This window comes from Myotis nattereri, assembly GCF_964212035.1.
Source record: "Myotis nattereri genome assembly, chromosome: 7".
Lineage (NCBI taxonomy): Eukaryota > Metazoa > Chordata > Mammalia > Chiroptera > Vespertilionidae > Myotis > Myotis nattereri.
This window is the reverse complement of record NC_138082.1, coordinates 81,979,334-82,006,022: the sequence shown is the minus strand read 5'-3', so window position 1 is coordinate 82,006,022 and position 26,689 is coordinate 81,979,334. Positions and strand designations below refer to the sequence as shown.

Genomic DNA, 26,689 nt, shown 5'->3' with positions numbered 1-26,689 from the left:
CCCTGTCAGCCTGATTGCCCCTAACCACCTCTGACTCAGCCCCCACCATTGTGGCTTTGTCCGGAAGGAGGACTGGAAAACCGGAAGATGTCTGGTCTATCTGGTCGAATTAGCTTATTACCTTTTTATTAGTATAGATGGACTTTCCAAATGGATTGTTTTCCTGTTTAGTTTCTAGTGTGAAGCTCATTGATAATTGTCATTTGACCCCTTCCTAAAACTAAACATTTAAAGTCTAATTGACTGATTGAACTAATTTGCGGATATTTTTTGAGGAAAACATTAATAATGGTTTATTATAGCATCAATGACTGAGCCACAAAGCCCATAGGGAGTGTGCATGTGTAGTGTATGTGTGAGTGTGTGTCTGTGTACATAGACAAATACACAGGTGCATTTGCTTTAACGTGATGAGTGTCGAATCTCTGCTTGCATTTTATCAGATGGGCGAAGCATCAAGCCATGACTGAGTCAGACAGGAATGATGATTTACCTCAGTAGCTGCAACGTAGTGATGGAGAAACTTGAATAGCACTAATACACTCTACAGTGAGTGCTAGATGTAAAATAATTTAATCCTGAATATAATTTATTGCTGCAATTGAAGCTTCAGAACACAATAAGTAAGATTATCAATGTTGGATTCAAATCCTCTTTCTACGAATCGATACTTGTGTGATTTTCGGCAAGTTATATAAATTTTCTAATATTTATTTTCCTAATTTGTTCAATAAGAAGAGTGATAATAACTCTTACAGTATTTTTGTAAAAAATAGGTAAGATTATATTAAAAGTTTTGGGCACATTTTATGACTGTCAGTGACTGCAAGAGCTCTGCTCAGCACTGCTGCTCTGAGTTGCTCTGAGTTCATGTATTCCTCTAAATTCTTCCCGACTATGTGCTATCTGTTGGGTCTAAGCCCTCTGCTGAGGGGCTGGACCGTCTTGGATGCCAAATGGTAGATGGAAAAGCCATGAGAAGTGTGGGTGTATAAGAATTAGTTCTTATTACAGAAGCCAGTGGCCACATAGTCGTCAGACAAGACAGTCCTTCACAGCAATCCCATATAAGCAGCCATACGCAGGCTGGTAAATACTTATCTTTACTACACAGTAGCATTAATCTCTGTACCTATAGCTATTATCTGAGCAGCCACATGCTGCCTCTAAATTCACCACCTTGCATTATAGCGGTATCTAAACTCTCTGGCTCAGCAGCTTCTCCCGTCTCTCCTGCCTAGCTCTCACTCTAGCTGGTTAACATGGTAGCTGTATCTGAGCTCTCTATGAGCTCCAGCTCTCAGCTCCTCTGAGCTCTGCTCTCTCCTGCACCCATAGGAGCTACATTCTCTGTGCTGACTGCCTCTGCTTCTCACACTAGCTGGTCAATAACCTATATATTACTCCAGAGACAAAAACAGCTAGTTGCCAACAGTGACATCAGTCATTTGGCTATAGAAGGGCACAGCGTACTGTGAGATCGCTGTGGCCTTGCAGTGGTGTATGATATCTTACTTAACCTAGGCACGGTTAAGTCCGGTGTATTGACAACAAGGCCTCTGTGCTTTAACTGGCCTTGACCAAAAGGTGCCTCTGGCATGGTTCCCATAGAGACATATAGTCAGTAATTAATAATTGCTACTTATTGTTATTGCTATTATTATTCATATAATATCTTAACACCTTAGAACAAAAGTCTAATGTCCTTCAGAATGTTTATGCTCTCTTTTATCATGTTTCACCCAACACAGGTAGGGTATCATGTAGGTTTGGGGAATATTTTTATATTTTATAGTAGTTCTAGATTTTCAGAAACATTACAAAGACAGTACTGAGAGTTCTTGTATATACCTTGCCCAGTTCCCCTATTACTAAGATTTTACATTTTTATGGTATATTTGACAGAACTTTGAAGCATTTAAACATCATGTCTCTTTAAGCTTTTTTGGTCTATCAGAATTTTTAAGGCTTTGTTTTTGGTGACTTTGACAGTTCTGAGGTATTTGATAGAATGTCCTTCTTTTGGGTTTGTCTGATGTTTTTTTCTCATTGTTAGACTGGGAATATGTGTTTTGTTTTTTTTGTTTTTTTTTTTAAATGAAATTACATACATGGTGCATACTATCAAAGTGACTTGTCACTGTTGATGTTAAACGTGACCACCTGGCTGAATGGTATTTGTCAAGTTTCTGTATTCTAAAGTTACTTTTTCTCCCCTTTCTATACAGTGCTCTTAAAGCAAATCAGTAATTTCAATCAGCTCTAAAAGAGGGGAGGAAAGAGAGTTAAGTTTTCCCTCTTTGAAAGGGAATACCTAGAGAAATTATTCAGAATTCTATCTAAGGGAGATTTGTCTCTTTTCCACCACTTACCTATTTACTCAAATACATATATAGTATACTAAGCTGAACACTAATTTAACCATGGCCTGACATGCTTGAAAGTTAAACTCAAGACCTGGTATGATCTTTGCTATAATTCTTTTTTCGTTATATGCTATTTATAATGGAGTAAAAATACTTAGGGAAGGCAGGTTGAACCAACAAAAACAAGTTCAAAATTTAGGAATTATTAATTCAAGGCTTTGACTATCCTTGCTCACTTGCCAGGTAGTGCTAAATAAATTAGTTTCCTCCTTGAAATTGATGTGTGTGTTTTTTTTGTTTTTGTTTGTTTTTTTCCTCATCTCTGAATGGGGCTATGGATAGTCAGCCCTCTGTTGTAAAGTTTTACACAGAATAATAAAAAATATATATATAAGTTCTTTATGTGACTATAAAATATTATTAATTACTAGTAATATCAGTCACATACATTTTCGATGTTTAATGTGACAAATGAGAGGTGTTAACAATTTAAGTGTGTAGCTGCCTCAAAATTTTATCTCAGTGCTGTCCTATTATTTTCTAGGCTCGTGTCCTGTTGAGGAATGCTAAATAACACCATAGAAGTAGTCACTAGCCACTAAATTAAGTAAAATTAAAAATTCAGGTTTTCAGTCATTGTAAACACATGCTTCTGAACATATGCTTCTGAACTACATGTGGCCAGTGGCTAGCGTGTCCAACAGCAAGGACTGAACATTTCTGTCATGCAGAACATTGTACCACATAGCGCTGCCATTGAGGATCACATCTTCCTCTATTATTAGTCCCGACTTCCTTTTTCCCACTTCCCATCATGCATCAGATTTTGTGCCACTCTGCTTTCTTCTTTAATAGGTTTATATGGTCCCCTTTGAGCAAGTCCTTGAATGTACCCCTTTGTTCAAGTTCAGACTCCATCAATGACTAGCAGCAAATATAATACTTACTGTCAGCAGTCCCATGAATTATTAATATATTTTCCTCTTTTAAGCCATGGATATTGTGTAGCACACTTGATGCCTAGAAAGGGAAATAAAAACACATGTATATATAGTTTTACCTGTATTTACATTTTTACTGAGTTTTTAGAACAGAAATACTTTTTTTTTCTTAATTATTTTTAAATTAGTTACCTGGTATGTGCTTTCTTCTTTAGATGGCATACCGAGGTATCTTTCAGAGAAAGCTGAAGCTGTGACCCAAGAAAACAGAAATTTAAGAATAAACTAAAAACAATTGGAATAGAATATTTCATTATTCAATTTCTATATTTCACATTTAATTGTCATACTGCAGCAAAATTGATTAAATTAGAGAGAAGATAAACAGCTGTAAGCATCTCTGATAACACATGATAAATGAACTCAATTGAGCTCCTTTGCATTAGGATTTTGTTTTCTACAAATCAATACAGTGTATTAGGTCATTTTATAGAAAGTACTCACCATACAACTTCAAGTCAGTGATGGGTGCAATTACTGATCCACATTTAAAAAGCTTTTCATCTGATTTTAAGATCATTGATGCAACATAGCCACCATACCCCTGGCAAAAAAATGAAATTATATATATAATTTTTGTAGATATTTTTAGCTTCAATCACTATGTTTGGTGATCCACATATCACGTCTCATTATGTCCTAACATGAACAAAGAATCCTATATAATAAAAGCCTAATATGCTAAGTGTCCAGTCGTCCAGTAGGCTGTTCAACCAAGCAAAGTGTAATATGGTAAGGCCACTCAACCGCTCTCTATGACATGCACTAACCACTAGGGGGCAGACACTCTGACTGGTAGGTTAGCTTGCTGCTGGGGTCTGGCTGATCGGGACTGAGCAAGATGAGTTGGACATGCCCTGGAGCCCTCCTGCAGTCCCTCCCTGGCTGACCAACCTCCCACATCCCACCTCAACCCCAGTTGTGCACCGGTGGGGTCCCTTAGCCTGACCTCTGCCTTCTCATGATCCAGGACCCCTTAGGCAATGTTGGAGAGCCGATTTTGGCCTGATCCTGCAGGCCAGGCTGAGGGACCCCACTGGTGCACGAATTTGTGCACCAGGCCTCTAGTATACTAATAATACAATTGCTACTAATTTATCCTATCTAATAAAGAGGGGATATGCTAATTGACCTTCACACCATTACAAAGATGGTGGCTCCCATAGCCAGTAAGGAGGGAATATGCTAATTGACTGCCCTGACCTCAAAGATGACGGTGCCCACAACCAATAAGGAGGAAATATGCTAATTGACTGTCACACTCTCAAAGATGGTGGTGTCCACAGCCACAAGATGGCTGGCAGGGGAGGGCAGTTGAGGGCGACCAGGCCTGCAGGGAAGGGCAGTTGGGGGGACCAGGATGACAGGGGAGAGCAGTTGGGGGTGATCGGGCTGGCAAGGGAGTGGTTAGGCATCAATCAGGCTGGCAGGATAGTGGTTAGGGGGTGATCAGGCTGGCAGACAGAAGCAGTTAGGGACAATCAGTCAGGCAGGCAGGTGAACAGTTGGGAGCCAGCAGTCCCAGATTGTGAGAGGGATGTCTGACTGCCGGCAGTCGGACATTACCTGAGGGGTCCTAGATTGGAGAGGGTGCAGGCTGGGCTGAGGGACACCCCCCACTCAGAGCACAAATTTTGTTCACCAGGCCTCTAGTTTATTAATAATAAGAAAGGAGCAAAGGGAAGACCAAATACTGTAGGCATGTTATTTGGGCAGCTTCAACAGGAAGTTACAAATTTATACTCCTTAGGATTCCAATGGAGGGGAGAGAGAAACATGCCCAGTAAAGCTGGGGTGACATAGGGAAGATACTTGTCTGTCAATCATATTTGGGAACAGGTCATTGGCCAGAATAGGCATGGCCATTTCAAGGGTGCAAAATTTCAGGTATTTAATCCCCTAGAAATGCCCTCTCTTGGGCTCTTGGTTTCTCTTGTGCTCTTGTGTTCTTGGCATGTTGCATTCTCCTGCATTTTCCCACATGGCTCACAGTCATGTGGCCTCCACACACAATGGACTAAGGGACCGCAATTAGCCTGATGCTGAACTGACCCAGCTGCACCATGGGATGGAAACTCTGGGCACCAGCTTTGCTTTCAAATCTACACTTCTTCCAGAACTAAACTAAGGGAAATGGGACTTTGGAAATCCAGGGATATAATTCCACACAAATAAAAATCACTCACTCTCATGAGTGAGTCTCAGAAAATTATTTTTCTTGAAATATGATAAGAACACAAGTCCCAGCCCCAGACCCAGGGGGAAATGGATATCCAAATTTCCCTGGTAACACAAAGACCACTCTGTACACATAAAATTTTGAAAATAGTTGTTTAAATTTTTATAGAACATTATTTTAATAATTTTAGGTAAAATATAAAATTAATCATATAGCACCAAGTGTCAAAGGTTTGCTTTTTAATTTCATACCAAATATTTGTAAACTGCCCAAAATAATTTGAAGCTATGCAAATACAGCACTTATTAAATCATATATCATTTTAGACAAGCCAGATATCTATATATATAAAAGTCTAAGTGACTGGCTGGTAGTTTGACATGCACTGACCACCAGAAGGCAGATGCTCAGTGCAGGAGCTGCCAAGCAACAGCAACTTTGCAGATTGCCCTCTCGCACTCTGGGACCCCTCGGGAGGATGTCAGACTGCCGATTTCAGCCCGATCCCCACAGGCCAGGCTGAGTGACCTCACCTGCCATAGGGACCCTGCTCACTCAGCAGACGCCCTTTGAGCCCTAGCTGGAGAGGGACCATGGGAGGCTGGTTTCAAGGCATGTCTGGCCCATCTCACCCAGTCGCGCCCTGCTGGCCACCTTCTAATTAATTTCCTTTAATGTGCACAAATTCATGCACTAGGCCTCTAGTATATATATATGAAACCTAAAATGATATATGATTTAATGAGTGATATATATATATTTAGTAGATCATTTAATAATGATGGCTATGTAGAATTAAGAAAGCATAATTAAATATTTAAAATCTATTATCATACATGCAGATTCTGACCCAGCCAGTGTGGCTCAATAGTTGAGCATCCACTCATGCACCAAGAAGTCACCAGTTCAATTTCTGGTCAGGGCAAATGCCAGGATTGGATGCTTTATCCCCAACAGGGGCTGTCCAGGAAGCAACTGATTCATGTTGATGTTTATCTCTCCTTCATGTTTCAATCCCCCTCTCCCTTCCTCTCTTTCTAAAAATCAATTTAAAAACATTTTAAAAATAAAAATAAATAAATGAATATAGATCCTGCTTTCAATTTCATGCAACTAAATATTTGAAGGAAATGAGATATGGTAAATAATGTTGCTACTTAGATGAGTTGGATTATTGTTTAAATTTAATTTTAAAATACCATCTTGAAATTTTTTAAACTAATTTATTTATAAATTCTTAAAACATAAATCAAGATGGTCAACTTTCTTTTGTAGTCCATGAGTTGACCAGAAAAGGTCCAAATTGAGATTTTAACAATTACAGTAATACCGGGCTCAGGGAATTAACTTTTAATTTTAGAAATTAATTTTAATCTGTGCTCTGGGAAATGTTCCACATCTTGCTGTACATTAGAGTATCCTAGGAGGTATTAAAAAATATTAACACCCAGGTCTTAGCACTAGGAATTCTGGTGCAATTGGTTCATGATGAGTCTACTTTTAAAAGATTTCTAGATGATTCTAGCGTAGTTTAGTGCTAAAGTAATCTAGTATTTTCACTGAACACTTGATATAATAAGAATTTAATTTATGCTTATTTGAAACATCATTTAAATATTGATACATAAAAAAAGTATAAAATGCAGTCAGACATTAATGAAATGGCAAAGAGAATGTATGTTAAGAGTAGCAGAATATTCCACTCAAAAATGTTCCACAATGGTATATTGGTTATTTTGAGCTAGAGATACTTAAAAAAACAACAAATGCAGGGAGAGGATTTCTCTGAACTCTCATAAAGACAGGTCTTCCAACAAGAACTCGATTGTTATAGATTCCTTCCCCAGGAATTCCATCAATCAGGGAAGACTAACTCTTGTCATAAAAGAGGAGAGTAAAAGTTGACAGAAAAAAATTTGCCACAAACTGCATCTCCCATCTATTCTGCTAATGTCCTATTCATCTTTCTTACCAGTCATTTATCTCTCCTAAAAGACCTATATCTCTTCTCTTGTTTCCCTATGAAGATGATAATTTATTTCTGGTTGCTGTGGCTCAGTGGTTGAGCATGGACCCATGAATCAACTAGGAGGTCACAGTTGGACTCCCAGTCAGGGCACATGCCCTTGTTGTGGGCTCTATCCCCAGGAGGAGGTATGCAGGAGGCAGCAGATCAATGATTCTCTTCATCATTGATGTTTCTATTCCTCTCTCTCCCTTTCTCTCTCTGAAATAAATGGAAACACATTTTTTAAAAAACTGGTAATTTAAGCCTGAATTCTAAGCCACCTCAGAGACTGACTCATTTTTCCCTGGGTATCTCCCATGTAAACATGAGGTATAAATGTCAATAAACATATTTTTATTATTCTCTTGTTAATCAGTCTTTTATTACAGGGTATCTTAGCCAATAACTCAAAAGAGTAAAGGGGAAATTATTTTTCATCCCCACATATATCAATTTTTTACTTGTATATTCACCTAGCACCCAGAAGCTTGAGCAAAGCTTCCTCCAAAATAAGGAGATAAGTGAAATAAAATTACCCTTTATAGAGTGAAACCACCAAGAGTGTTTTTGCTCAGTCTTTTGAGAGATAGAAAAATAGCTGTTGATTAGCAAAATTTAAAAGTAGCAGGCTTAATTGTGCTATCACATCTAAAGAAAGAAGTGGAGCCCAGCTGGTGTGGTTCATGGGTTGAGCATCAACCCATGAACCAAGAGGTTACTGGTTCAATTTCTGGTCAGTGCATATGCTCAGGTTGTGGGCTCAATCACCACTCATTGATGTTTCTCCCTCTCTATCTCACTCCCTTCCTCTCTATCTAAAAATCAATAAAAACATAAAGAAGAAAGAGAGAGAAGAAAGAGAGAGAGAGAGAGAGAGAGAGAGAGAGAGAGAGAGAGAGAGAGAGAAAAGAAGGAAGGAAGGAAGGAAGGAAGGAAGGAAGGAAGGAAGGAAGGAAGGAAGGAAGGAAGGGAGGAAGAAAGAAAGAAAGAAAGAAAGGAAGAAAGAAAGAAAGGAAGAAAGAAGAGGGGTGGGGAAATAATTTCTTCCTATCCTTAATTTTTGGCTGAAATGCCTTGTAATAGATATTAATAAGAGAAAAACAAGCACAAGGGGTTTTTTGTTTGTTTGTTTTTGTTTTTGTTTTTAACATGTATACCGCATGACTATATGGGAACTAAGCAGAGACACTGAGTAATTCTGTGAGAAAGCCCAGGCCACCACCTTAAATACCTTCTTCAATGAAAGAAGATATTGGGAGAGGTTAGTTCTAAGAAGTAACCCAGAAAAGAACCCTAAACAAGGATAGGGCTTGTTATGTAAATTTAGGTCAGTGCCTTCTCCATTGCTAAGAATTTCTTATGGTTTAGAGCAATGATGGCGAACCTTTTGAGCTCGGCGTGTCAGCATTTTGAAAAACCCTAACTTAACTCTGGTGCCGTGTCACATATAGAAATTTTTTGATATTTGCAACCATCGTAAAATAAAGACTTATATTTTTGATATTTATTTTATATATTTAAATGCCATTTAACAAAGAAAAATCAACCAAAAAAATGAGTTCACGTGTCACCTCTGACACGCGTGTCATAGGTTCGCCATCACTGGTTTAGAGTCATCTTTCTCTTGTTGGTACAGAGAGCGAGGCACGAATGGAGATGTTCTTTATAAACGTCAATGTCTCTTATAAAAGAGTAACTTCTACTCTGTCTGTTTTCAGAGTAGAAGGATCTGCTGCTTCTTAAAAACAATCAACTCAAAATTATCCTTTGGCTAAAGAGGCATAGTCTGGTGTGGCATCTTCTGCTCTTTTTCAGAGGTATGAGAGGGCACGATGAGTCAAGCAGAGCAAGTAAAGAGCCACTTAGCCGGTAAGAGTGCTGTCCCTAGGAAAGCATTGTTAGGGGATTGTCAGAGAGATGAGCAAGGGTGTCACAGCCAAGAGATTTCAAGTGTTTCCCACCTAGCAATGCTATCCCCACCTTGAGAAATGCACTGTAGACGATCACATCCTAGGTGATACCTTTTCGGGTTCTAATTCCACAAATGCCCTAACAAACTTCCACTGATTATGATTTAGTTGTTCATATATATATATATATATATATATATATATATATATATATATATATTACTACTTTAAGAAAATAGTTGAGTATTGCAGTCCACAGAACTATATATCACATATATAAATAATATAAAATAATAAATTGGTATTATGTTTTTATGTTGGTTTGTGTGTGTGTTTACCTCAGTTTAATATGATTCTTAGAAGTTAATTTTCTTCAGGAACTAAGAAGAATGGTGCCTTCTAAAGAAGGAGCAGATCCTAGAAAAATGCTTCTCAACTGACATGTTCATTCAAAGTGCCTGAAAATCTTAATAAAATGTATATTTGAATTCAGTAGATCTGGTGTGGATTCTAGCAAGAATTGGCAAGAAACTCCAGGGCATAGCTATGCTGCTGGTTCACATTTTGAATAGCAAGTCCTTGTAGCATAATCTATACTAAAAAAGGCCTATGTGGTCCTGACGCCCTCCTGCCGTGATGCCCTCATGCCCTAAGGAGCGATCACCGGGAGGCTGCGTGTGCAGTGGGCGCGTGTGGGTGGGTGGGGGCTTGACGCTGCGTGCGCGGCATGGAGGCGGGCCCAGTGGCTCTGTGCAGCGAAGCTGGGAGTCAAGCGGCTTCACGCAGCACAGAGGAGGGACCCCTGGTCTGGCCTACCTTTTTGGGGTAATCTATCGAGGAACCCTGGATGGATGGGGCAGGGCCTACCTCTTTGGGGCAATCGATCAATCGCAGGGCTCCCACACTGTGAGAGGGCACAGGCCAGGCTGGGGACACCACACCCCAGAGTGCACTGATTTCGTGCACCGGGCCTCTAGTATTATAATAAAGAACAAACCAGAACATCTTCCTAGCTTCAGACAACATGCCCAAGACCAGCAGACCTTCAAAAAATATATCAATGCTCTTGAAAACAATTCAATCTGTGGTGATGGGTTGTGGAGCTCTCCATGTGATTCTCAAGTGAAACGAGGGTTGCATATCATTGCTGCTACACAAAGAGTTGTATTTCACAATTTTTAATACGAAAATTTGACACCAGTGAAGCTAAATACTCTTTAAGACTTAATGATAGTGAAAGCTATTGAACATGATTCTCTCTGTACCATTTAAGAACCTAATAAAAAATGCTGCTTTAATTTAATTTACTTCAGAGAAATAACTTCTATTTCAAAACAGCTCACATCTATCAGAAAGATATCAAAACTGGTGGCCATCACATGGACTCTATAGTCAATTAGAGGAAGTTTTTCATTTGATTTAGGTAAAAGAAGTCAATAATCAGTATAGACTGCTTTGTTTCAATTCTGCTGTCTTTATATCGGTTACTCAGTGATGAGATTGTTCCATTCATTACAATTATTATGTCAGTTTCATTTGCCACATATTTTTACATTTCTTATTAAATTTTAATAAATTTATTTTATTTTTATAAAATCTTGCTTACCTATATTAGTAGAGTATTTGTGGAATATTGAAATAAAATTGGAATCTTAGCTGGCTTGCATCAGTGGATAGAGCATCAACCTATGGACTGAAGGGTCCTGGGTTCGATTCCAGTCAAGGGCACATGCTCGAGTTACAGGCTCAATCCCCAGTAGGGGGCATGCAGGGGGCATCTCTCTCATCATTGATGTTTCTATCTCTTTTTCCCTCTCCCTTCCTCTCTAAAATCAATAAATATATATATTTAAAAAAATAAAATAAAACTGTATATAAATGCCCAGAAGTTTTGTTTGTTTGTTTGTTTGTTTATTTTTTTTAATGCTGGCTGAAGTTTATCCCATCCCTTTCCCTCTAATATACATGCAATATTTTTAGAATGCATGCATTTATTAATCATTGTTTTCCTTCTGTTTACAGTTTAACATTACAATAAGTAAAAAGTAAGTAAGGTTAGTCTAAAATCTACATTATTTGATAGAAAAAACATTCTTAGAAACACTATCACTCTATTTCTTTTTTTTTTAAAAAATATATTTTATTGATTTTTCACAGAGAGGAAGGGAGAGAGACAGAGAGAGTTAGAAACATCGATGAGAGAGAAACATCGATCAGCTGCCTCCTGCACATCCACCACCGGGGATGTGCCCGCAACCCAGGTACATGCCCTTGACCGGAATCGAACCCGGGACCCCTCAGTCCGCAGGCTGACGCTCTATCCACTGAGCCAGACCGGTTTCGGCCACTCTATTTCTTAATTAGCTTACATGCTTTCCAAATCTTAAAGATTGAGCTAGAATAAATTAAACACAAAACAAAAAATGTTGACCAGTTTCTTACAGTTCACTATTTTGGCATTCTGAAGCTCAAAAGTGAAATGTACCTCAGAACTTCTAAGTAAGTTTCATTTCTGCTGGCAAAGTAAATTATAATGGATGGAGTTAGCCAGCTAGCTGGATGATGTAGATGTAGATGTAGATGATGTAGATATAGATGTAGATATGGATGTAGATGTAGATGTCAATGTAGATTCAGATATAGATATAGATACAGATGAAGATATGTAGACCATAAAAAATTTATACCAAAAAGAAAAAGCAGGAATTGGACATTCAATCAAATATTGCTGAATGTAAAGGAAATAAGTTGATCAAACATGGTGAATTTCTGGCCCTAGTGCTGCCATATACCCTTTCTTTCCCAGTGATTATGTTTGCCTATAATCAATGATAGTAAATTTATTTCAGGTTCCCCAAACATGTTCTCCTTCCTGAATCTGGCATCTACATCAGACTATACTCCTTGCCCTCTATTTGCTGAATAATGTTTACCATCAGTCCATGTCCCACTATCTTCATGAGGCTGTTTAAACCTTCTGAATCTGTTCTAAATTTCCATACTAATGAAAGCTCCTACAGCTCATTTGGTCTTTGATGCCTGCTTTTGTGTGCAGCAAGTAGAGTGCTGAAATACAGAAGCCCTGAGTCCTTTGTAAGCTGTTGCATATATCATGAGCATTAAAGAGTATAATGATCTCCACTAGATGCACTTCCATGGGGAGGGGGTAAAAAATAGCATAACATTTATTATCTTAAGCACTTTTAAATGCACAGTTCAGTAGTATCAAGTGTATTCATATTGTTGTGAAACTGATGTCCAGAACGCTTTCATCTTGAGAATCTGAAATTCTACGCCCATTGAACAACTGCTCTCCTTTTCCCCCACCCCTTAGGCCCTGCCACCATAATTGTACTCTTTCTCCCTGCATGTAACCACTCTAGATGCCTCACATAAAGGGATCACATAGTATTTATCCCGCTGTGCCTGGCTCATTTCACCAAGTCCAATGTCTTCAAGGTTCATCCATGTTGGAGCATGGGACACGATTTCACTATATGCACATTTTAATGTAGCTAGAGTTCCCATTTCTTTGAAATGACCACTTTCTTCGACATTTTTTTGTTTTTTCACTAATACCTTTACCGCTAATGAGGGCATTTCATTTATTTGTTTGTTTGCATTTATATTATAGGGATATTGTTCACAAAATATTTTTATTGCTTCTTTGAATATTACTGACAACCAGAGTTAAATACAACAAAGACATGTTGCACTGCAGGTATCTGAAATGGGGGAGGACATGTATGCCACCCAAAAATTACCAATTATTTTATGGCATGTGTCTCTGGGTTCACTTAGGAATAGCTGAAAATACTCAATATTTAAATCCATGAGCACCAATAATTTGCTTTTTCTAGAATAGTACAAGATTTCTTTCTTTCATCTCTGTATCCTTATAACATCTGGCCCAGAGACGTATTTATATACCTACATGAGGTAGGTATATAAATACCTACATGAGGTATATTTTATTACTCTAAAAATCATGTTGGATCTGAAATAAAAATTATTGCTATAAGAAGTAAGTATTGTGCAGAAAATACAGGAGACATAACTATGCATTCGGTCATCTTTCAGATTCTAAGCCATGTTCGTCTTCCCAAAGCTTGCTGTTCCTGCTGTGCCTTAAGCTATTTCTATGACTGCCTCCCTTTGATTATTTATGTCCCATTCTAAATATCACTTAATCAGAGGGCTCTTAGCTGACCACTCAATCTAATAACATTGATCTTTCCTGCAGTTAACTTTGATCCATTGATTTTTTATAAGATTGATTGTCATATAAAAATATTTTTTATTTATTTTTTTACTATCTTTTTCTCCTCTAGAAGGTAAGCTTCATAAAAACAGAGCTCTTTTATGTCCTGTTGTTATTTTAACACCAGACACTAGATACTAATAAATAGTTGTTTAACACATTATTGAATGCATATATTTAGTAATTATAATATTATATGCTAAAGAATGATATACATAATTTAGAGTAAATTGAGGAAAATAATTATACATACACAAACACACACAATTTTTCTACTATTTACCTTTCCAAAAATGCTTAATCTATTGGAGTCAATGTATGGTAGTTTCAGTAAAAATCTGCAGTGAAAAAGAAAAAAAAAATTGTTATATCTTCTTGACTTAAATGCACATGGAAATTCATTCTTGGCACACACACAACACAAGTCAAACTAGAAATACTTTTGTGGCTGCAGCTCTATTGATGTATAAAAGTCATGTATTTCAAAATCTTGCCAGTCAAAGTGATGGTCCAATAATTTGGGTAGCACCTGGTAGCCTGCTAACAAATGCAGACTATTGGGTCCCATTGAAGACCCTTGGGTTCCATTTAAGATCCTTATGCCCCATTACAGACACACTGAAATGACATCTACATTTTAAAAATATTCTTGTTGCCTATTTCTATGTACAGTTTTAAAGAACCCACTAGATTTTTCAGGTCATTCTTTCATGTCAGTGTGGTAATTGTAACTGTGAATGCTCAGGAATTGTTAATTAACTAAAGAAATAATAGACATTGTGAATTATGATTAAAAAAATAGCAGCATAATTAAGATCTTTCATTTTCATAAATCCAAAGTGAATTCTAATTCCACAGAGGGAATATGATAATTATTTTATTATGGTGCTAAGAAAGAAAGGTACTTGAAAAAATGCAATAGTCTATGTGCTTAACTTAGAAAATTGTCTAATAACTAAAATACAAATACCTGAGTCAGCACCCATCGCAATATATATCATTTACCTAGGACTGATCTTTATAGAGAAAACAATAGGAATATGTGCAGCCACTTACTTCACAGCTGTTATTTGGTCCTTTACTTCCACTGAACCTAACCTTCGATGAATCTCCTGCAAAATTTTCAGGCCCTGGAATCCACTTCCTCTGCCATCAAATCGTGCAATGATGATGCTATCTGTGTCGACAAGTACTGAGTCCCAGTCAATATGGAACTTATCTGTAACCAGCTGGCTTCCTGGTTCTTCATCCCTGCAATACCAACATTGGGCCAAAACAAGAGCAATTGCCAATCTGTTAGGAATTTTAACGTTCACCCTTATTAGCTAACAAAAATTATGGAAAAGAGGTATGATGGCTATTAATCTACTAATTCTTGATGATAAACTCGAAGCTTTAAATTCCATTTTCAATTGTAAAATTTTAAATGAAAATTTCTGTGAAAATACAAAATAAGATTTAAAACTGTGCTTGAAAGATTAATTTAACTCATTTTTCAAAAGGGAAAAATGACAAAATAGATGTGTATTTTCCATTGGCATTTATACGGAGTGATAATCAAGTTTACATGCAAGCTCATCTTTGTTAGGTATCTTCCAGACAGTGTTTCTGAAATGCCTCGAAAATGGTCTATGAGGGCTATTGGTTCTGACAGAGCAGAATTAGTTATAGAATCAATAATAATTTAACAAGAAATGTACAACCCCACACAATGTCAGACTCAAAAAGAAACACTACATTTATATTTCCTTTTTCTTTTCTTTTTTTTGGTGGTTGTTGTTGTGGTGGTGGTTGAATTCTCACTGAGGAGAATTTAAGCAAACAGTGAGGTAAAACTCTTTGTCATTGACAGCAACAACAAAAAAAACACAGACACATAAGTTTGAAAAATGTGGAAGTTAAAAGTAAACAAGGACTGTTGAATTGTAAAGCATGAATCTTCTCTCCAAAGGAAAAAGGTGATAAAAGTTTAAATTTTCATATTCCAACGATATTTATTATTTTATTTTCCAAAATATCAAAAAGTAAACACACACACACACACACACACACGCATCAACAAATTTTCATAAAATACCACAGGTTATCTAGGTCCAAACCTAAGTTTAGGATGAGCACACAGGAAGTGGTCCATGTGATAATTTTGAAGAGCATCAAACATCTAACTCTGAAAAGATTTCCATTTTTAGTTGGACTACACACCAGAAATTTCCACCCTACTCACTCTCACTCTCCTATAAAGACACTGAAGCCCCTGCCTTCATGTTTATGCAAATGTTTACCTAGAAGCTCCAAGAGGCACACTAATCCTCATGAACAAGTTCTCAGGTTACCGAACTTGCTAAAGAAACTAACATCTGGGAAACAAACGGAACTGAGCAGCTACAGGGGTTGTTTGGGACCCGTGAGTCAAGTAAGAGAGGAAGTAGGGAATAGGGCAAAACATTAAACCATTGATATTTATAAAATGCTATTTGGGGCTGAATTGTGTCCCCTAAAATGCATGTGTTGATTCTCTAATGTCCTGTATCTTAGAAGGTGGTTGTATTTGGAGACTGGGACCTTATAGTGGTGGTTAAGTTGAAATGAGGCCATTAGGATGGGCCCTGATTCAATCTGATTTGTGTCCTTATCAGAAGAGGAAATTAGGACACACTGAGAGACCCCGAGAGCATGTGTGCACAGAGGAAAGACCCTGTAAAGAGACAGCAAGAGGGCAGTAATCTGCAAACTAAGGAGAGGGGCCTGAGAAGAAAACAAACTTGCTGTTACCTTGATCTTGGTCTTTGAACCGCCAGAACCATGAGAAAATAAATTTGTTGTTTAAAAATACCCAGTCTGTGATATTTCCTTGTTAGCCCTAGTAAATTAATATAAATGCTTTCTGTGGCCCAAACACTTAGGATCATTACCTTATTTACTATACACTACCAACATTTATTTAACTTTTGTGTGGAGGAAGTTACCTGTACCATAGCTTATTACATGCATTATGATGCCTCCATCATAAATAAAGACTGTGTCATTGAAGTTATTCAACCAGGACCCCCTCATTCACTCCTAAATCCCACTGATAATCCTGTGATCCAAATCAAGATCTGCTTTGTCCTTCCATAGTATTTGCAATCTCAGCTTTCTTAATTTAATTCTTAATTTTAAAATCTATTTTAATATTGGCAACCTCAGCTCCTGATCAGATTATTGGGAATTCTTCCCGCACATGCCCACATCCCTAAATGAGAAATTTTATAGCCTGGTTCAGAATAAAGTCAGGAATTGTGGTGTTTTTTTCCAGTATCATAGGTGATATTGATATGACTTGCTCACCATTGGAGAGACAGTATGAATCGCTCTGCCTAACAGTTTCTGATACATGGAAAACACAGCAAATGTGTTCTTGTTGAACTAGATCCTTTCAGGGAAAGTAGGCTCAGGTGAAGTTTAAAATGGAAAGACCTGAAAAAGCCTTGAGTTCAAATTCAGAGACTGTATTTTGAAACTTGGGGCTTATTGAAAATATTAGGAAGTAAAACATGATTCACAAAGGACAAAATACAACGATTAACTTGACCCTTAAAGCTGAGTAGAAATATGACAGTTTGGGTCTTAACTTCACGCTGAACATAGGCAAGATACTAAAATTCTAAGATTCAGTTTCCTTAACTTTAACAATGGTAAAAATTCTGTTTTCTCTCCCTCAAGGAATTTTGCAAATATTAAATGTCCTAATGTATTTGAAAATACTTTATGAAATATAGTAAGCAATATAAAGCATTGTTAGATTCATCAAACAACAGAAAGTGTTATTACTCTTTTGTTGGAAGCCGTTTTTGCTTACGTTGAGCATATTTCTTTACAGATCAAATAAATAACTATACACAAAATTTTGGCCAGTTGTGCAGAAATAAAACTGGGCAATATTGGTAGATAAAAATATTGGGCCATGTCGTTTGACCTATGTCAGAGGGACTTCCATTTTCTATATTGACCAAGGATATCTTAACACACAAACATTAAAAAATTATTCAACAGAATTTTTTGGAGCGGTTACCACAGTGTTCTTAATTATTAAGGCAGAATTTTTCAAGTTTAAACACTGGCAGCTGCTCTAAGGTAATGTAAATGTTTTGTTAATCTGAAAGATATTTTTCAGTTTATGTATGATCCATTGCATTGTACAGAGCTATTTTAGGAATTCACAGCTATGTTAAGCTTAGACAAAATGTAAGTAGTCAAAAACATTTTATGGCAGGCGAATAAATCATTTTAAAATATTGTTTAAAGTAGGGCACATTCTCAAACTTTTATGATCAACGAATAGCTGCCTATTTTTTAAAACAAAGGCTTTCAATCCTTTAATCATGTTTCCAATGCTCAGGGAAAATAGTACAATTTCACTCTCTTGCTCCTTTCTCTAAATTGCCATTTTTCACTTCAACCAATGACTTTAACCCATTTATACGCTGGGTTTGTTTCCCTTTCTTTTTTGGTCCACAATGCAGGCATATCTATTTCAAGGTGAGTTAGGAGAGACCATAGATTATGATGCTAATATTTCCATTATAAGGAATAACCCAGACACTTGCAGGGACAGGGTGAAGATTCTTCATAAAGTGAGAAACGACAAATATTAGGTTCCCCTCGCCCCCAAATAAAGACAAAAATATACTACTTATTAAGTGAGGTAGGGATATCAAGATAGTTGGCGGTAGGCATGACTATAGGGCATGTACTATAGACCAGATCATCCACCATGTATAAATGGGTACACTGGCCATGTAGACTTGTGAGCTTCAATTCACCCAGTTCCTTTTTGTTTTTCTGAGTGTCTTTCTAAACTTTTTTTTTTTTTATATTATTTTACCTTACTCTGGAGACTCATAGAATGGAGGGTGTTTGAAGATTAAGAATAGGAACATGTACCAGTAATTTTGTTGAAAGTTGTGGTGAAAGAACAATTCCACCTGTTTTAAGCATTGGAAAGGTCACAGCAGTATGAAACTTCTCTATTGCCTTATATAGGCAGTGAAATTGAATTAAGACTGTAAACTTTTCTTCAAAGTTAAGATTCTCAAGGGCCCAATCCTTGTCTCTTTTGGTACCTTCAACACTGAATGTGTCTGTATGAATAAAGAGTTCAGGATGTGAAATTTAATAAAACATAGAAAGATAGATGAGTAAAATGCACAATATCTAGAAGATCTTCAAAATGACAGAGCAAGCCCCCTTTTGATGACATGAAAAATACCATCTAGACAGAAACTGAATTATGGAGGAAAGATTTGTTCAGACTATATGTTTGGTCAGGTTCACAAAATGCTATTTAATTTCAAGAAAAGAGGGTTGAGTTTAGCCTCAGAAGACATAGGTTTAATTTCTGACTTTGTTACCATTGTGTTGAGTTACCTTGAACAATTATGTGCTCTTTTTATCTTCATTTATTGTCTTCATTATGAAGTAAATAATATTTTCTAAATAGTTAACATTTTCGAAAGCCCTTTTCCTACCCAGTAATATTTTGGTGAAAATAAATGGAACAAAAATATTTTCCAAGGAGAGCATGTTTCATGATTGATCTATTACATGGCACTTTGCTTTTTTTTTTTTTTTTTTTTTTTTTGTCCTACATGGAAAATTTTAGAACTGCTCTACTGTTTCATGGGTGAACTTTGAGGATATTATGCTAAGTGAAATAAGCCAGGAAAAGAAGGACAAATACCTTATTATTCCACTTATATTAAGTACTTAGAGTGATCAAATTATAGAGACAAAGAACAGAATGATGGATGCCAGGAGCTTGGGAACGGGAATGGGGAGTTATTGCTTAATAGGGACATATTTTCTGATTGGGAAGATGAAATTCTAGAGATGGATGGTGGTGATGGTTGCACAACAATGTGAATGTATTAATGCCACTGAACTAGATACTTCAAAGGGGTTTAGATGGTAAATTTTATGTCTATTTTACCACAACAACAAAAAAAGCTTTAAAAATAAGCACAAAAAATAAAACTGCAATACTGAGAGTTGCATATTTGTGTCCATTGGAGTGTGGAAGGAGGAGACATAAAATTGCTTATAGTCATCTCAGTTATTTGCTCTTTCTCGGCCTAGAATAGATTAACTTCAGCTTCATCAGTGCTAGATTAGAGTTGGAATCATTGAGGACTGTGTTACAATTTTATTTCAGATATAATAAACTCAAAGAGTGTGAAAGGGAGGCTGAAGAACATAATGGAAGGCAAGATAAGGGAAAGGAAACCTGCCCCGCATGGAGCCACATCACACTAAATTCTTAAGGAAAATCAGTTGTCAACCCTTCTGATATTGTTCCTTAGGACAGATTTTATTTCACAATAGAACATGAGTTTGATATGAGACAGTAGTAGCCTTAAAAATATGTCTTTCCCTAACCGGTTTGGCTCAGTGGATAGAGCGTCGGCCTGTGGACTCAAGGGTCCCGGGTTCGATTCTGGCCAAGGGCATGTACCTTGGTTGTGGGCACATACTCAGTAGGGAGTGTGCAGGAGGCAGCTGATCGATGTTTCTCTCTCATCGATGCTTCTAACTCTCTATTCCTCTCCCTTCCTCTCTGTGAAAAATCAATAAAAAAATATATTTTAAAAAATTCTGTCTTGCTTTAATCTAAAATTTACTTTATATAAATTTATAGGCAGAGAATATTTAGTTGTAACATGTGTACATCTAAAGCCTAATGAAGTTTTTCCTCTTCCAAACAATGTCTACATATTAGCTAAGGGCCCCTTGGGCCAATTCCTTCTCTTTATTTCTCATTTTATTGTCCTAAGATTTTTTTTCTCATGGATGAATTGTCCTACAATGGCTGAATGAGTTTTCTCATATATTTACTATATCATATGAGGAATAATATTATTTTTCCTTCCAGAGAACTATTTCTTGCCTATATCCATCCTCTTCCATTAGTAATCTAATCTAATAAAAGAGAAACATGCAAATTGACCATACCTTCGCTATGCCCCAAGCCATGCCCACCAGCCAATCAGAGCAACTACATGCAAATTAACCCAACTAAGATGGCAGCTGGCAGCCACAGAGCTGGAGCAAGCAGGAGGCTTGGTTGCCCCAGCGATGGAGGAAACCAAGCTTCTCGCCTGCCCTGGCCAGCTGTAGCCTCCGCTAAAGGCAGAGTTTCAATTATAGAAGTTTCAATTATAGAAGATAAATAAATCCCAGATACCTGCTTCCAGCCAGCCTCCATTGGGAGCTTGGGTGGCTGGGGGCCATGGCCAGCCTGCAAATAGCCATCAGCCCCTCACCCAGACTGGCCAGGCATCCCAGCAGGGACCCCCACCCTGAAGGGGCTGTGGCCAGCCTGCAAACAGCCATCAGCCCCTCACCCAGGTTGGCCACACCCTCATGAGGCAAGGGTTCCCGCTGGGGGGCTTGGCAGCATGCAAACAGCCATCAGCCACTCACCCAGGCTGGCTAGGCACCCTAGCAGGGACCTCCACCCTGAAGGGGCTGTGGCCAACCTGAAAATGGTTGGGCTGGGCACACCCTCAGGGGGTGAGGGTCCCTGCTGGGGGTGCTTAACCAGCCTCCAAACAGCCCTCAGCCCCTCACCCAGGCTGGCCAGGCAAGCCAGTGGGACCACCACCCTGATCTGGGACACCCTTCAGGGCAAATCAGCCGGCCCCCACCCATGCACCAGGCATATAATAAAAGGGTAATATGCAAATTGACCCTGACAACAGAATGACTGGGAATGACTGGTCACTATGACACACACTGACCACCAGGGGGCAGACGCTCAATGCAGGAGATGCTCCTGTGGTCAGTGTGCTCCCACAATGATCCCCGAGGGCTCCCAAACTGTGAAAGGGCACAGGCTTGGCTGAGGGACCCCCCACCCCGAGTGCACAAATTTTGTGCACCAAGCCTCTAATATTATTAATATAATCTGCAAATTCCTGATCCGTGGTTTGTTTAAAGTATAATTTTTGGCTGATTTACTTTTCTTCTGAGTTATAATTAGGGAAGTGTGTGTTATGGTCAAGGTTATTTATGCCTTTACCCAGACCATATCTTAGAGTTCCTAAGCCTGTGTTTCTAGTGGTGATTTTGATGAGACCTACCTGATAATACATAAAAAAGTCTCCTTATTGACTAAATTCTCAAATTGTATTACTCTCCATAACCTTTGTTCTATATATATGCATTCAGAGATCTTATCCATGTTAAACTTACTAGAAAAATTGCCTGTGTTAATGACCTGAACTTTATAGGTATGTAGGAGTGTCATTGCGGACAGGGCACAGGTTTTATACATTAATAAAACCAAACTGAGTTAAGCCCAGGACCAGTGGCTTTAAACAAGTCACTTCTCTATGCCTAAGTTTGCTTATCTTTACTGCTTAGGGTAATAACAATAGTGTCCACCTAGCAGAGTTATAGCAACTATTAAGTGAAATTATATATATATATATATATATATATATATATATATATATATATATATATATCAGAAGAGAACCAATAGAAAGGGATCACAGGAATATCTCCCAGACAGAAATTGTGCAATAAAATGGAAGGAAGCACCAATCTTCTAATCAGCTCTGCTGTCAAAAGTCCTACTATATTAATTCCTATCCACTGGCATATATATATGTTAGAGGCCTGATTCACGAAATTCATACAAAATTCATGCAAGGGGCTCAGCCCCCACTTCCAGTGCCGCCGCCTCTGCCTTGGCCCCCACTGGCTTTGTCTGGTCTATATTAGTATATTATGCTTTTATTATTAAAGATTATATATATATATATATATATATATATATATATATATATATCACTTAGCAAGTATTTGGTTCTTGGTAGTTATTAAATATTATTAACCCAGTTCTGGTTAATGCTATAGAACTTGATCTTTGCTTCTTCCATTCTTCTCATAGAAGCTGAGCTCCCAAATTTGGCCATCCTAGGCAACTTTGCATTCATAATTCTTGAGCCTTTATGTAACAACTAGAGGCCTGGTGCATGAATATTCATGCACTGGAGGGGGGGTCCCTCAGCCCAGCCTGCCCACTCTCACAGTCTGGGAGCCCTCAGGGGCAGGAGGTGACCCGGAAATCAGGGAAAAGCAATGCCCTCATCACACCTCTGCTGCTGCCACTGCCGGTAGTGCAAGCCTCGGCCAGCCCTGTTTCCCTGAGCCAGCCACCTTCCGAGGCTTGCCTGCACCTCGGGTAGCTGGGGGGCTGAGGGGACTGGGGGGCTTCCGGAGGCAGGCGCGAGGTGGGGCTGAGGGGACTGGGCACTGCCATCTTGTGGCTGTGGGCACCACCATCTTTGAGGGTCGGGCAGTCAGTTAGCATATTCCCCCCTTATTGGCTGTGGGCGTCGCCATCTTTGCAATGGTGTGAGGATCAATTAGCATATTTTCTCTTTATTAGATAGGATACACAAGTTTTTCTAGTTTGGTTTAGTCTAAATGAAGAAAACTGAAATTGCATTAAATGTTTCTATTTTTCAAAGTGAGTGGGTCTTCAAGTTAATTTAGAATAAAAAGATGTATGTATGTATTCCTTGTTTTTTGTTTGTGTATTTGATTTCTTTACACACACAGTCATGTGTGTTTGTGTATTTGTGCATAATTTATGTGACTCAGTATCTGTAAGTTCTTTATTCTCCTGTTCCCACAGATATATACTTATCTCAGCTTCTTAAAAACAAAATAATTCTATCCTAAAACACTTCTCTAGATTATAGAATTTGTGACAGAATTTGGGCCTTCTTTTTGAGGCATTATTGTTTTTACATGTTTTCTTTATATGCAAAAAGCTGCTTAGACAATAAATGTAATGATTTTTTTTCTTGACCAGAACTTGGATTTCTGAATTTGGGAAGGTATTTTGCATTAATACAACTGAATATTTTTTTCATCCTTCCCCTACTCTTCTTATTTCTCCCCTTTTCTCCTTCTACTTGTGATAGAATAGCCTTCTTCATATCAGAGTCAATTTCTATCTACTAAGGCATTCTTCTTTGTCTTTGCTCTTTTGGTTTCTCTTGACTAGAAGTCAGATATTAACTCCTGAGCATGATATAAAAACTGCATAACCACTACCATTAGATGAATGAAGAAAAGCAGAAGCTAGTTACTTAAAGCAAGTTATTTACATTGTCATAGGAAGCCAAAAAAAAAATGAAAAGCTTAGCAGAACACAGATTGAACAGCGTGGGTATTAATGAGCCAGTTATAAAACTCAAAAATGGACTGTTAGTATTAGCCACACAAAATTAACCTCAGATACACATTTTTGCACATGAAAATAGCAGAGGAGAACCAATAGAAAGGGACCATAGGAAATTGTGCAATAAAATGGAGGAAGCACCAACCTTCAAATCATCTCTGCTGTCAAAGTCCTACTACATTAATTCCTTTACATTGGCCAATTTCAATTTAGAATCATTTCTAACGGAGTGAATGAGGAAGTAGAAATAGAAGAGGGTTTGATGATCTTTGCTTTCAGTTGCTGAGAATAGCTATGAAAACAGACAGTATTGGGTAATGGAAAGGGTAGAACTTTTTAATCCAAAAAAATAATAATAGAGGTATGCATAGGGTTATGCGTAAACACACCTTCAAGCATGAATATAACTTTTCCAGTTGGGAAAGGAAACCAAAGACACTGGAAGACTGTGTAACAAACACAGAGGAATGCTTGAGAATCCTGTATTTCCCAAAATAAAGCAGTTTTTAAAAAATATCTGGAACACTGACTCTCTCTTTCGGGACTGGGTAAAGAAAGATGACGATGAAGAGAGAAGTAGGAAATGGATGAAGACTTTTTATGCTGTGCTAGAAATGTGAACGTCTAACCACTGGAGAAAAAAGTGAGAGGGTTTTAGCTAGAAGAGCCACATTTTTAGATACGAATCTCATGAAATTTAACCTAGGAGCAGAGTGAAAAGGCACTCAAAAACAGAGTATAGAGCACAACACGAACAAATGGGGAAAGGGACAGGGAAAAAGTGATGGAGCGCAAGGTGGCAGATTAGAATCCTCTAGATATGATGCCTGCCTCGAATGGGCTTGACAAGGAAGAGCGTTGACTCTTGAACAACCCCATGGGTTTAAAGATGAAGTCAAGATATTATGATCTCATGAGCATAATGCTATTCACAACTTTTGACAATTCCCATATCATTTGTTGAGAAGATAGTGTGTGTATGAAACATGTATTGACGTTATCTTGACTGTTGGAGATGAGTAGCTATATAACTTCAATCAGTACAAATGTTCTAAAAAATGGTACAAAAAAGATGACAAATAGCTCTTCTCTTCCATCAAGATGACAAAGTTGTAGAATTCTGATATGTATGCCATTGATTGAGTGGTGAAAATATTTAGAGAAAAATGAATGATGATCTCCAGCTAGAATTGTAATAGCACCCATGTCTATCTGGTTTTTGGACATCATCCACTTAGTCACTTAACACATATGTGTGGAGTGACTCTTATTACAAAAGCTAGTTGCTATAAAAATACACAAATAAGTTGGGCACTGTTTAATACATAGATTACATAAAATGAATATTTTAGCATTTCAATTTTCTTAAGATATGAAATATTTCAGCCCTAACCAGTTTGGCTCAGTGGATAGAGTGTCAGCCTGTGGACTGAAGGGTCCCAGGTTCGATTCTGGTCAAGGTTGAGGGCACATCCCCAATAGGGGGTGTGCAGGAGGCAGCTGATTGATGTTTCTCTCTCATTGATGTTTCTAACTCCCTATCCTTCTCCGTTTCTCTCTCTGTAAAAAATCAATAAAATATATTTTAAAAGAAGATATGAAATATTCCATAAGCCAATCTATCAATTAATTTTCTAAATACTAACATCTAAACTGCAGATTTTCCTTCAGAAACATAGGTCCAAAATCTAGTGGGAGTCAGAAATTCTTTAATTAACATATAAAACCATCCTCACAAATGGAAAAGGGACAATATGATGGAGGCTTGGATTAACTATTGTAAGATAGGCTGATGAGGAGAGGGAAAGAGAGCTTCAGTAAGATAAGATAAGACTTCAGTAAGTAAGATAAGACTTGCTGGATATCCATGAATTCATTAGAATTTCAAGAGACATGGGTTTAAGGACAGGGAACCAAGTCATGGGGTCAGATAGAGTGTGCTGCATCCCATACATTAACTTGTTGAACAGTCACTGCCTCCCTGAGTTAGACCTTATCAAGTGTGGCGTAGAGAAGTTGAACATTAAAAGAGCAGGAAATGGAAAAAGATGGCGATTTCTTAGCACTGAATGAAACTTCTAGTTTGACAGTACTTCTCTCCATGGACAGCAAACAAAGCAACACACAACCCTTCATCTTTAATAACAGTGCATCTGTCTGGATTGCTTTCTACCAGGGTCTTGGCATTCAGATTCATGCTTATGTGTTTATCAAATAAGCACTGTAATTGTAGGTTATTCCACATAATCTCCAGTCCTGCACAATTAAGAAAATTATAAGTTTGTCAGTACATTTTAAAAGGATTCTTTCTCCTATGTGTGCTTAGAGATAAACTTAAATCTAAAAAACTATTACAGATTTCAAGATTCTTGTCATTTTTTAATGTCTCTCTACAGACATTTTTAATGTCTCTCTAAAGACATTAGTATAGCTTCTTACACATAAAAGCAACATGGTACATGTGCATTACATTAAATTACAAATGCATTAGTAGAAAATAAGAACATAAACAATAACAGTTCAAAGTGATAAATGCCGAAATTAATATAGATGTATGTCCATTCCATATGTATAGGTGTATAAAGGTGAATATGGACTCCTGGGCCCCTAAAGGCTGCCTATGATGTTAAACAGAGAAACTAGAGAAATACGTTTAGGCATCTGGAAAGAGAACAGAGTAGGAAAGGAAAAGGGAGTCATGACCTCATAGAAACCACTGAAAATCGAGGC

At 37.8% G+C, this 26,689-nt stretch overlaps 1 protein-coding gene across 3 annotated transcripts in view; it reads right to left on the bottom strand.

Annotated features, from left to right (window-relative positions):
* The window catches only part of DPP10 (dipeptidyl peptidase like 10), a 1,372,039-nt gene that overhangs the window by 4,975 nt on the left and 1,340,375 nt on the right, over positions 1 to 26,689 (bottom strand). For all 3 annotated transcript variants that reach the window (XM_081095341.1, XM_081095339.1, XM_081095340.1), the window contains exons 20-24: positions 14,782 to 14,976; positions 14,009 to 14,063; positions 3,812 to 3,911; positions 3,500 to 3,558; positions 3,314 to 3,386 (exon numbers count right to left, since the gene is read on the bottom strand). In XM_081095341.1, coding sequence (XP_080951467.1) covers positions 3,314 to 3,386; positions 3,500 to 3,558; positions 3,812 to 3,911; positions 14,009 to 14,063; positions 14,782 to 14,976 — 482 coding nt within the window. The remainder of the gene's footprint in view (positions 1 to 3,313; positions 3,387 to 3,499; positions 3,559 to 3,811; positions 3,912 to 14,008; positions 14,064 to 14,781; positions 14,977 to 26,689) is intronic.